The sequence below is a fragment of the Zosterops lateralis genome, assembly GCF_965231275.1.
Source record: "Zosterops lateralis genome assembly, chromosome: 28".
Taxonomy (NCBI): domain Eukaryota; kingdom Metazoa; phylum Chordata; class Aves; order Passeriformes; family Zosteropidae; genus Zosterops; species Zosterops lateralis.
Window position 1 is genome coordinate 278,507 of NC_139788.1, and position 13,404 is coordinate 291,910.

At 48.4% G+C, this 13,404-nt stretch overlaps 1 protein-coding gene across 3 annotated transcripts in view; it reads right to left on the reverse strand.

The window, feature by feature from the left end:
* Positions 1-4,930: 4,930 nt before the first annotated feature.
* Positions 4,931-13,404, reverse strand: part of LOC310919819 (lethal(3)malignant brain tumor-like protein 4) — a 34,547-nt gene continuing 26,073 nt past the window's right edge. For all 3 annotated transcript variants that reach the window (XM_083879366.1, XM_083879367.1, XM_083879365.1), the window contains 2 exons: positions 11,692-11,754; positions 4,931-8,911 (listed from right to left, as the gene is read on the reverse strand). In XM_083879366.1, the coding sequence (XP_083735492.1) occupies positions 8,783-8,911; positions 11,692-11,754 (192 nt within the window). In that variant the 3' untranslated portion in view covers positions 4,931-8,782. The remainder of the gene's footprint in view (positions 8,912-11,691; positions 11,755-13,404) is intronic.

Consider the following 13,404-nt stretch of genomic DNA (forward strand, 5'->3'; position numbering starts at 1 on the left):
TTCCCTGCTCTGCAGCCTCAGCCTGCCCTGGCCCAGCTCCAGCCCTGCCCTGGCTCCTGTCCCTGTCCCTGCTGAGCTCTGCCCTCACTCTGCTCTGCTCCAGCTGAACACACCAAGTACCCTCAGCCACTCCCTGGATGGCCCCTCCAGACCCCTCAGCATCCTCGTGGCCTCTTTTGGATGCTTTCTAGGATTTAAGGTCAAACAGCACTTGGAGAATTCACTTTAACACATCATACTCCTCTTCAAAGATGAATTACCTGCTTTCTAAAAATCTGAAGGACTTAAACCCATATTCCAGCTCTTCCCACTGGCAAAGCTCATGCAGGAAGATCACACCCATCTCACCTGTGTGACAGAATGCTCCTGAGGAGGACCTGGGCTGCAGCACTGACCAGGAGCTCCATCACCTCACCACAAAGACTGTGAACTCCTGGTGTCTTTGGCACTATTTAAGCACCTCTCGAGTGTGGCTGAGAGCCAAAGCTCATGGTTGAGCCATGGCAAGTCTCCAGCGAGGCTGGATATTGATTTTTGGGGAACATTAACGTATTATTCTCCTCCTGGTTATCACCACAGGCTCTTAGAGGTTCCAAGTGGGCAGGGGCTACTTTGTCTGTGCTCATGTCCCGTCCTTTACTTTGCACTTACAGGGGCAAACACTGTATTTTTATTCTGTCTGCAAGAAAGTTCCTTGCCACAATCAGAAGCTCCAACTCAAGTTTATAAAGGTTTTCCATTTGTAGTGGGTACAGAGTTTGCAACATCTAGCTGGAAATACAGTGCTGACATACAGGAGAGCCATCAACAGCATCACTCTTGGTCCTTAATGGAATTTGCTTGTCAACAGACATAAACAAGCACCAGCTTCAAGGCAAGGAAAAGCTTTGGTGGCTCTGTCCTGGGGAAACCTTCTGCAATAGTAAAAAACCCCACAGTGCTTACAAGTTAGTCCTGATGTGCATTTTATAAGAGAAACTGCCTGAGTATAAAAAGAAATGACTCACTGAAACTGGTAACACTAAACAAAACTTGGTTTTGATCCAAAGCCAAAAATGCTCTATTTATTTTAAATGTAAATGGTTCCTTTATCAACTGCCTGTTTCAGGAGTTGTTTAGGGCAGTTTCCTTCCAAATGGGTTGCTCAGCCCAGAGTTTTGCAAAATCCTGGGAAACAGAGAAAGCAGCAAGGAAGACACAGAAACCCTGCTGGCTGATTTATGGAGAGTGGCAAAGGGGCCTCCCATCCCTTGTGAAAGCATTCCCAGAGCTGCCTTTGCTGGAGACTATTGCTGCAACAAGATCAGCAGCTCAGCTCATGCTGCAGCCACCAGCATCACTCCTGCCTGCACCACCACAGCTCTGAGGCTCCTCTCTGCTTCCAGCCAGCCTGATCTCCAGCTGGGGAGCACCACGGGGACACAGGGGTCCCAAGAGAATCCCCTCTGGGCGCTGTGGCTTGTTTGGGTGACCCTGGCCTGGCTCTGGCTGTGGTGGTGGCCATACAGACAGGGCTCCAGCTGGGCTGGGTGGATCCAGTGTTGTTTTGCTCTGGTTTACCCTGGGCTTTCTGCCTTGGCAAGGGTCTGCAGCCTGGCTCGGCGGGAGCAGGGGAGGCTGAGATGCTGCTGGAGCTGCACTGCTGCCCCCAAGAGCATCCTCCTGCTGTTTCTTGACAGGATTTGGAGGAGCTGGAGGGAAATCTGTGGGTCTGCCTTTACCCTGCCAGGCCCCAGGGACACCCTGTCCTCTGGTGCTCAACCAGCAGCCCCAGGAGGGGCACGGGGTCAGGGGAATGTGGGGAGAGGATGGTGTGGGGAAGGAGGGATGTTGGTAAAGAGTAGGGGATGCCCGAGGGCTCAGCTGTGTGTGCAGTATTCATCAAAAGGAAGGGGATTGATGGTGGGAGAGTGGAAGAATTAACTGATTGCATGAAGAATTTATTGGTGGGGAAGGAGCATCACAGGGCAGGGAAATCCCACAGGCACAGCCAGAGAGAGGGAAAAAAAACACTCAGGGAGAAAAAGGGAGAAGGTGCTACTGAGCTCTGAAAACTTAATCTGGTTAATTCTTTCAGCATGTGGTGTGGTGCAAAGTGCAAGGAGGAGGAAAATACCTCTTTGTGGGGAAGAAAACAAAAATCAGTGTTTCAACTGTTGTGTTTCTTCTGAAAGGAGGAGCAAGATATTCCCCAGCCATCAACCAGCAGCACAGACATGCTTGGGAATGGGGTAATTTATATCTGAGCCTCTTTGGCCCTTTTCAATTCTGCCCATAAGAGAGAGAGGAGTTCAAGAGAGTGTGAAAACCATCTGGAGACTCATTGAATAGTTGTGTGGTCCCACTTTGAGCAGCAGAGACACAGCACAGCCTCCCCTGCTCTGGTCCTGCCAGGGATAACAAACAGGCTCTGGGCACCTGAGCCTGGAGCAGAAAATCCCTCTCAGGTTTTAGGAGGGTGCACAAAGTGGAGCCTTTTGGCAACCCCAACCCACAGAAACCACCTCAGTTTGGAACAGGCTTTTGGAAGCATTTCAGGACACCTGGGAAATCTGAGTCTACTCAAGTGCTGAAAGGGACATGGACAGTGCTCTGGTTTAAAAAGCTCCTTCAACTGGCATTGCTGCAAAAAGCCTCTCTGTGGCCCAAAAGGACCCACTGCTGATGCCATGTGAGGGCACTGGGTTAAATGATGGTGATGTCATCATCCATAATCCTTTTTTTGAGGACAAAAGCACATGATTGAAGGCACCAGTGCCCTGGTCCAGGATGGGAATGGGTGGGAAGGGGTTTCCTGGGGGAAAGGCAGCACCTCTGGGGGCTCTGGCCCTGATACCCCTCTGCAAAGGCCTTCAGCACATTTCTTGAAGAGGCAGCTGGAAATGTTCCAGCAGCAAATGTATCCGACTCCAAAAAAAATCTTGCTTACATTAGAAGTGTCTGGATGGTGAAGAATGTAGAGAGAAGAAAGTGTCACAGGGCAATTAATAAACTGAGGCGAGGAGAAGAAAATATTAGGGGAAGTGACAAGCAAAGTCAATAAATAGTGGAGTGTTATTTGGGAAAGGTCTGGCACTCCTGCAGCTGGCTGGGCAGAGCACAGCAGCTCTCTTTAACCCCTCCAACACTCTCTTTTTCTCCTGAAAGGATTTGCTCATCAGCTGCAGAGTGCAGGATGGAGACAGGTTCCCGCTCCATCCATCCCCACATCCTCCTTCCCGCTGGGTTGGGCTGTCAGGGGAGGGCAGGGGTTTGTCTTTACAGTTCCTGCTCCTGACAAAGTTGTAGGATTTTATGGATTTGATAATTTTAGGTTGTCAGAAGAGGTTTGCTGTGGAAACCAGGGTGGTGCAGGATCCGGCCAGTGTGAGAAAGTGAGATCTGGGGTCCCATAGCTAACAGCAGGTCACCTGATCAAATGAGAGACCCCTACAGTCCCTCCAGTGGGTTTGCAAACCCCACTGACCATCAAGTGATGGGTCTTGGCACAAGGGACAAACCAGCTCCACAGAGCACGGTCAGGGCTGAAAGAATAACTTGAGTAGGCAAAAAGATCAACTACAGGTTGTCCCTGCCCAAGGAGAAATATGACTTGGGACGAAAAAATTCCACGTTTGCCTGAGCAGAATAATCTGCAAATGCAATCACTGTTTGGGTGATTGATGCTCCTGGCTCTGCCCAAACTTCTCCATCAAAATCATGGGGAAAAAAAAAATTGCTGCTGTGGAGAAACTCAGATCTCCAAAGGGCAAGGACACAGCCACACAACCCAGCACAGCCCCCAGGGAACTAACAAGAGCACAGAGCAGCATTTGATGTTCCTGAGCCTGCTCCAAGCAGCCCAGACCGGGAATCCGATGGCAGTAACAAAAGCAAACACGCCACGGTTTAAATAGAAGCAAAAACGTTGGGAGGGAAAAACCAATGAGAGCAAATGTTTACCCTGAAGATGGGATCGTTTAGAAATTATGGCTGGGAGCCAACTCCCCAATATTTTTAGTTTCAGAAGGTTTGCAAACCTCAGCTGCCAATGGCCCCTCTGCCCTTGGACAGGTGACCTGCTGCAGGTGCAGCTCCAGACACCCCAGGGGAGGAAAAGTTCAATGCCTCCTTTTGGGGCACATCAGAGAATGGTCTGCAATTTATCAGCTAATTACGATTAGAGCAGAAACAGGTGAGGTAATTATCATGGTTATGGACACAGTGAAGAAGCTCAGGGGGGCATTAAGGGAAAACAGACAGTCCCCAATACACAGAGATCTAACATGGATTCCTGCTGAGAACAAGCTCTTGCTTTAGTTAAAAACCCAACTTTGGGAGCTGCTTTAAGAAGGTGAAGAGTTCTGGGATTGTTTGTGATAGAAAACCATGAGGGAATAAGGAATTCAAGAGGAAGCCATGAGCCTTACAGGGCCTACAGGGTCTCTGGGAGAACTGGAGAGGGACTTTGGACAAGGGACTGGAGGGACAGGACACAGGGAATGGATTCCCAACTGCCAGAGGGCAGGGCTGGATGGGACACTGGGAAGGGATTGTTCCCTGAGAGGATGGGGAGCCCCCCCAGAGCAGCTACTCCATCTCTGGATGGTCTTTAAGGTCCCCTCCATCCCAAATCATCCCAGGATTCTAGATTAGAATCTGGATTAGAGCCTGGCAGCAGCAGAGTGAGGAATTTGGGGATCAGGTGCAGCTGCAGCAGCCAGTGCTGCCCTGTGGACACATCAAGGAGTGCTCAAGTACAGAGATAATGGAAACGGACAAAAGAAGTAAAAATGAAGATGCTCCCTTGTGTTGTGACTGCCAGGTGTAGGTTTAGGGGAAGGACACCAATGTGATGACCAAATCCTCCCAGTGCAGCCCTCCAGGGCAGCCCCGTGTCTTCCCGAGCACTGCTGAGGTCAGCCCCACACACAAAGAAACAAACCAGGCGTGAACCAAATTATATTAATTTTATTCACATTTCCAGAGGAAAGCATCGGTGGAGTGCAAGGTCATGGCTAATGTCAAAAAGGTCAAGTATTTGGTTTAAAACAGACAGATACTTCTGAGGCTGAGCTGAGCCCCTGCTCCATTCCCCTGCATGTGCTTCCAGCACAAGTAACAGTAATCTCCAAAATAAGCTGGCTCGTCACATGATGGGGGAGATGTCAAAAACTTTAAAGCTCTCTGTGGTATAAATCCCTAAGCAGAGCACAAAAGTAGCAGGCAGGAAATCTTGTACAGCTGAACTGGCTTATCCCTGGGCCGAGCGTTGGGCTTTTCCTTCGGCGACACCAAACACTCCTGTCCAACTTTAATGTGATTCATTACCCAGAGCTGAAATTTGCTGCTACTGGATTATGAGGATGATTGCTGGTGAAGGTACAGAAAAAATTTAACAGCACTCCCAGCCAAGTAGAAAAAGAGAAAAGGAGAAACAAATTTGATTGCTTTGAATTTCAAAAGCAGCGATAAGGGAACAAAAACACAGCCAGGAATAAGATTTTGAGAACTGGAAATGCCCAACTGCACTGCTGGCCCATGGGAACTTACCACAGCTCTGAATTGCTTCTAAGGAATATATCTGTACTGCTAAGAGACTCCTGAGTTCAGCTGGGCCCACAACTGGCTCCTGCTGACATTCAGCAGACTCGAAACCCTCCCAGTCCCAGCTGGCATTAACCCATTAACCAGCTTCAGTTTTGCTCCCCACACAGCCACAATATTTGGATTTTTGCTTCAAAGTGCACATTTCAAATTACACAAGGCATCAGGTAAGCAAAGGCCTCTGCAGAGCCCTGGCCATGGCACAGGGACTGGGAACAGGTGGAGCAGAGTTTGGGCAGGCAGCAGGAACAACTCACTGAGACACAGAGGAGCACAGCACTCCCTGGCACAAGGGGAATGCCACCACCAACTGATAAACTCCTAAGTTATGGGGCTAAAAGATGACCTGGTTTAGTTTTTTCCTATCTTGCAAATATCAGGGAGTTTTAAATGTGTCCAGTGAAGACACTGGGAGTCTTTTTGTCCTGTGAAGTTGCTGGATTTTACTGGAATACAGCTATATTTGGGAAAGGAGTGGGTAATAGATGCGTGCACATTCTTGCTTGCTCTGCAAAGACAATTATCAGATTACAAAAAAAAGGCACAAGAAGCACATTCCTCCTTCTTCCATCCCTAGGAGGTTTCTCCTTCCCCCCTGCTGAAAGCACTGTGCTGGCTGTCACTAAACAACCTCCAAGTACACATTTTCCTCTTTCATCCAGCTGGCTTGGAAGCCCCAAGGATTAAAGATTTCTCTTCTGTTTGAATAATTTCACTGACTAGAATCTCATTGCTTGTTTAACCAATTCTCTTCATAGCCCATCTATATACGGTAAAGGAATGGAATTAATATTATATTTTGGTTTATTGCTAGGGGCAATCTGCTGTCCCCCAACTCAGGCTCCCAAAGGAAGGAGGTGAAACAGAAAATCTGGAAGGACCTGCTTGCTTGGAACAAGAAAAAGGCAAAACTGCATTTTCTTTGCCTGGCTGGGTGTCACAGAGGGGGAAGCTGGGGCAAGGAACGGCTCAGGGCTGTTTAGCAAGTCCGTGGAGAGCCAGGAATGAAACAGCCCAGCTCCGGATCCTCTGCTCCCGTTGTCAAGAAACAATTTTGCTTTGCCCAGAAGGCGAGTTCTGTCAGAGGAGAGGACATGCCACTAACAATTCCTGTCTTAATGTTGACACTGGATGTGCAGAGTGGGTAAAGGAATGTGACTCTTTGGTGAATATCGTGGTTATCATACTAAAAATGTATTTTAATAAACTAAATCTACCCCTTGCCTAGTCCTTAACACTGCAATAAACTTCTCCCCTGCAGTTGCCTGGCTGATATTTAATGATTCAGCTATTAAATATCCCACCGAATCTGTGTCTTCTCTGTGAAGGTTTAAACTCCTTAAATTTTTATTTAAAAAAAATATGAAAACAAACGGCTCTAAATATTATTCCAGGACTGAATGGCTTCAGTGGTGTGGGTTTTATTTAACATTTTTAAGGAACCTTCTGCTGCAGACAAGTCACAAGAACCTTCTCAGCAGCAGAAGGGTTGGACAAAGGATGTGGGTGATGCAGGAAGGGGGAACAAGTGCATTCCTTGTGTCACCACAGTCGTGGACAGTGGTTCACTCTGCTCCTGGGAGGCCACACTGGTGGCAGAGGTGCCAAGGAGTCTGAGGTGCTGTTGGATGGGTTACACCACCATGCAGTGCCCTGAGACACCCACAGGGCAGAGCTGAGGGCACAATCTGCTTTTGGCAGCACCTCAGAGCTGCCCAGGGCTTCCACACACAGGATTCAGCCACAGAGGAGGGGCTGCAAGGGCTGCCTGAGCCGAGGTGGTTCCAGAACAGCCCCACAGCCATCAGGAGGAGGGGCCAGAGGGAAAACCAGGAGCTGGTGCTGCCAGCAGTGAGGGGGAACACTGAGAGGAGCCCAGCAGGACCCACCGTGTCTGCCAGGGCTCCATGGGGAGAGGACAGCTCAGGAAATACCCGTGTGGAAACCCCAGCCAGGATGTCCATGGGGAGGGATGCTCCTTGAACTGCTCTGCTGGAGCAGGAACCACCCAGGAGGGCACAGGCTACACGTGCAGCAGCACAGCCCAGGGCTCCACTCCTCTCCCCACACACACAGATCTCTCTCTTTGGGAAGTGAGTGTTCCCCCATTTTGCTGTTTGATTCCTGATCCCTCTCCAGTCTCACACCCCTGTGTGCTCTGCCTGCCCCTTCCCAGAGGCAGAGGAGCTGCTGCCCTGCCCTTCAGCTCTGGCAGAGCACACCAAAGTCCACCTCGAGGGGAGAAGGCAAAAGCACATTCATCAGCTTGGATGGTTCAAGGGAAAAGCCATTTCATTCTAGGAAATCTGTTTACACATTCTGGCCACTGCTGGCTCCACAACTCCTATTCCCAGCACTTGGCTGACAGTGGAGAGGGCAAGAACAGACACACACCAATCCCCAAGTGTTCCTGATTGTGCCACTTTGCCAGAAGATGTTCCTGGCCCAGAAGGAGCTGCACAAAAGCTCTGATGGGAGAATTACGGCTAAAATACATCTGAATCCAGCAGCAAATGTCCTTATGGGATCTTTGCCTACCCAAACCCCACCTGCACTGCCCCTGCCTCCTCACAGGAAATGACAGCAATGAGGACACTTTGCTTGCTGGCAGAACCATCCCAGATGAAGCCCAGGCTCCCGTCCTGCTGGAGTGTGAGCAGCCCAGCAGCCAAGGGTACCACAACAACCAGAATCAGTGGGAAAAACTGGAATTTCACAATCAGTCCTGAAAAGGTCAGCTCCTGAGTCACAGCAGTGAAGGATACGGAGTTGCTTTGAAGTGCATCTGTTTCCTCTCTCTTTTATTACACAAAACACATTAATTCCACTGGTGATCACTCAGTCTTTCAGGCACTATCACTGGACACAAAGCCAGTTTTCCTCAAAACTTTTTTCTTTCTTGCTCCTGCAGCTCCACCAGTGCTACCCTGGATTCCCCTTAGAACTGGAGGTTTCTTCTCCATCTCAAAAAGAGATTGATATATCAAAACCAAAATCAATTACAAAATATAGTAATATCCTCTTCTTGGAAGTGAAGCTGCCCCATATTCCAGACCGTGGCAGGATTTTTATAACCTCGAACCATTTTTACTAAATTCTACTTAGAATACATCCGAGTCCCAATCCACCTGTGTAATGCTCACAGCTGAAGATCCATTCCCTGTCAATCCCTCCTGGATCTGCCAAAGGCCTCTTCTCAGTTGTCCTCTGCAGACTTGAACATGAGGATGGCGTTGTAGATCTTGAGGGCAGGGCCCAGCTTGATGCTGAGTATTTTAACGATGTCATTCTGTTTGAGGAGCAGGAAGGCCTCGCCATCTATCTGCTGGAGATTGGAACAGGAGAGGGATTAACCACCAAGGCACAGGCAGGATTCCCACTTCTGGTCATTCTGGGATTGCCTACACCCCCTGATGTCCCCTCTCCAAGGGACACAGACCTCACCATACAGCCCTTTCCCTAGAAATGGAGACACTGCAGGTGCCCGCTCATGGCAGAGGTAGAATGAGATAAGCTGTAAGTGCCCTTTTAACTCAAACCATTCCAGGAGTCCATAGGCTACACAGACTAAGGGATAGTCAAGATGCAATAATATGGCTGGAAAAACAGTCTCCTCCTCCATCAACAAGGAGATGTATTTGATTAGATGTGAGAATGTGAAAACCCAGGATGCTGTAGGTAGCAGCGAGTGAAATCACGACACACTGTTTCTGGAAAAGGTTAAAAATTCACCCGAGCCAGAACATCCACAGAGATGACACAGATATAATTAATATAAACCCCAAATGCTGCAGGGATGAAGCCAAAGATTAATGGACACAGACAAACAGTGTGTGTCTCCCTAAGTTATTCCATTAAAGTCCATTTACAGAGACTGACGGCGTCTCCTCCTCTCACTTGATGCTCACCAGGGCAGCCCACAGCACTGGACACTCAGCCCAAGCAGAATAACAATTCTGCTATTTCTGTAGTCTTCCCAACTAGAATATTTTCAGATGTCAATGCCTAGTGAAAGAGGAAACACTGAGTAAACTCAGAGGACACATAATTAAAGCGAAGAGCTGGGAGCCAGAAGATTTGGTTTTCCCACCTCTCACAAGACAAGAGACCCTCAGCAAATTATTTAACCTGCCACTTAAGTAACTGGGAGTAACTGGGAAGTTAATTCCTCCCCTGGGAATGGCAGCAGTGATCCCAGTCCACAGATGGCCACACCATGTCCTCCCATCTTATTTTCAAGCTGCCTCAAGTCTACACTGCTGCAATGAATGTGTTAAAAATAGCTTGAAACAAATGGGACTGTGCTGCTTAAATTAAATAACAGAGTCAAGAGGAGCAGAAAACTGCTGGAAAACAGTCCTACATTTCAAAATGATTTTGTGTCCAATATTATTTATTCCTATGCTTCATTTTCGCCGCATTGCCTCACACTTGCTTATTTTAAACAGTCCTGCCCTGAACTGGACCTAGAAGCAAGTCTGTGCTTTATTATTAATTTCTTTGTTCCATCTTCTTTGGATGGGTTTTAGAATCCTGTGCACAATTTGTTCTCTTCGCTCCTCATGTAAGCAGTAACTTATCCCCCTCCAGCCCCTCACCAAGGGAACTCTGCAAGGGATTTATTTATCCTGGACATGATGCACTTGGCTGATCCTGGACAGCGTGGGGGAGTTCAGCTCCCCTGTCACTCACACCTGTATTCTGGCCAAAGCCAAACTTCTGAAAAGGTTTTAATTTCAAATTGAGAATGTGGTTTGAGCATAAACTGGAAAAACAACACAAGTCCCTCTAAATCTGGCATAGGAAATCACACATTTGAGCCTGCAGAAAATAAGGATTAGAACAGACTGTGGCTATGGCACCCTCAGAACCAGAAAGCAGACACTGTGTTCAGGACCAGAAGATATAAAAAACACAGAGAATGGCTGGACAAAGTTCACTGTTCCCACAGTTCACAAGTACTCTATGTATTGTCACATTGTGGACAGTGCTTTTTGCAAGCCTCTGTTCCTTTTGCTTCCTATTTTGTGTGTGTCTGCATGGTTTTTAAAACAAGGGAAAACCAAACACAGATACATAAATCTGCAAAATGCACTGCAGCCTCATTTCCCCTGAAAGGGAGCCAGCTCTGGAGCAGACAGCGATTACAGACCTGCCCTTTCCAGTCACTGCCACAAAGGAGGAGTGACTCCAGCCCTTCCCCGGAGCTCTTACACAAGAGAGCTCTGAGGACAGAACCACAGGACCATGGGATGGTCTGGAAGGAACCTTAAAGCTCATCTTGTTCCACCCCCTGCCATGGGCAGGACACTTTCCACTAGACCAGGTTGCTCCAAACCCTGTCCAGCCTTGCCTTTGACCCCTCCAGGATGGGGCAGCCACAGCTTCCCTGGGAACCCTGTGCCTCTTCACCCTCACAGAGAGGAACTTTGAGATGAGTCAAGAACAAGATGCATTTGTGCAAATTCATCAGGGGCTCCTCAAGAACCTCCAAGTGATGCCTGCAGTGTAAGTGGAAGCAGAAGCTCCCAAGAGATCCTTGTCTGTGATCCACCTACAGAGCTGGGCCAAAAAACCCAAGACAGCCACACCCTGTGCCCGTGGAGGTCTCCCAGAGGCCACGGTGAACACACCAGCAATGGGACCAGAGCCCAGCCTGTGGCAGTTCTGACAGGACACACCTCACACAGGACACGCTCTGAGACTTCCCAACCTCTGCTGGTGGAAAAGAAAGGTTCCCCTCCTGCTCTCTCCCCGGCCCACAGGGGAAGCCAGAAATTCCTGGGAAACCCTGAGCCTGCCAGGCTCCCCAGGAGAAGCAGCCACACGTCCTCATTAGAGGCAGCAGATGAGATCCTCACTAACCATTCCAACAGGGCATCTTTAGAGCAGTGCCAAACCTATGGCACAACAGTCCAAGACAGGATGTTAAACATAAGCTCGTGATTGGAACTGCAGGGGGAATTTGAAGCAGCAGGATGCAATTAGCCACGGTGGAACTCCCAGCTCCTAAATGCCACTGCTCTGCAGTGACACGGCTGAGCAGGCCTGAGCTCTCTGGAATTCCAGGATCTGCAGCACAGGCTCTGGGCACACCCCACTTACCTCTTCCCTGAACACTGATGCTTGTTCTTTGCAGCCAGGCAAACGCTGGATAAAGCTCACCACCTGCAAGTCAGAGAAAGGAAACACAGAAAATTAAAATGAGACACCACCAAGAAAAGTCCTCTTATTTCTGTAAGAGGATTCTCCATGAAAGATTTTTTAAAACTTTCATACTCAAAGCTCTCACATTAATGAATGCTATAGATGAAAAGCATTGCTGTGTTGTTGCTTGAAACTCCTCTGCATATTTTGGTTACCAGCAATAACTGCCCCTATTGCCATTTGGCCATTTCTCTCCCTGTAAGAATCCACCTTCTGCACTCCTCTAAAAGGTCCTCACAGAATCAACATTATTTTTCCAGATTAAAAGCCTTATATGGCTTGGACTGCTTTAAATTCACTCACGAGTTCACTTTCTCTACAGTAAAAGATGGAAAGTAAATCTAACAAGAAAAAAGGATTTATAGACAGTTTCCCAAGATGACATGCCTGTAAGAGACAAGATAAACCAACTGAATGAGCACTGCTGGTTTACCAACATGCTAAGGCACAAGAGCTGGGAAGCAAAGAGTTTTGGTTTCATTTAATCTGTGCTGGGTGCACAGGAGCCAAGGAACCAAGAGGATTAAACAAGTAAAAGTTAATTTTACATTTCACATTAGGGAAAACATTTCTAAGCAAGGAATCTGTTAACATTTGGAATAATCTCCTTGGAGTCATGCGAGCAGCCCTGGGGTTACATTATATAACACGGAGGAGTGTGAGGAGCAGCCCCGTGTGCAGTCGAGGACGACTTAATGTGAATTGTCTTCTCCAGCTGCAGCTTCACTGGTTCGCAGGAGATTTGTATATTGCAGTGCAATCAGATCAAACATCTCCTGCTAATTGGATGCTCCCTTGCAGGAGCATCTCTGCTTCATGAGGCGGAACCGTGTGAGTTGTTGCAGATGTGACATTTCCTCCCTGAGCACAAACAAGCAGCTGGGAGGGGTCACTGTCAGATCCAGGCTCCCTTCAAGTGGGAACTGTCAAAGTCTCTCCTAAATCACGTGCCTGTACCTCCAGGTCATCCTTCCACTGGACTTGGAGCCATTCCTTCCTCCTTCCAGCCAGGCAGGAACAGGGCTCTCAGGGTGCCCTCCAGGTCTGCTCTGCCCTGGCAGGAGCAGCTCTGACTCCTGTGGTTTCTGTTATGTAACCTGAAAGCAGAGCATCCCTCTCCTTTGTCCTCCTCTTCCTCTGCAACTTAAAGGGAACCCCTAAAATCCACATTTCTGTTGGGGTAGTGACTCCAAATTTTCTTGGCTTGAGGGCCACTAAATACTGCTGCTGCTGCTCTGCCATTTCAGCTGCTCTCGCCCAGCAGAGAATTAAAGCAAGGTTTTTTCCTTAATGTGGGTTTTATAAAATAAAAACAGTTCTTCAGCCTGAAAGCAAAGGAGAATTTTACACGCCCATCACTCCTGTTTCAGATCAGCAGAATGGACTCCTTTGTGCAGCAGAGTTCAAAGCACAGCACAAAGGCAAATGTTTGCCCTGCAGGAAGATGTTGGGAGCCCAAATCCCAAGAGACCAAATGTACTTTGGACTCCCCAAAACACAGCAAGCCCTGCTGCTTTCAGCTCCCAGACCTGCACATGCTGATCCTGCAAGTGCCCAAACTGATTCCTCTGGGAATCTGTGATGAACATAATTTGCAAAACCAGACCTACT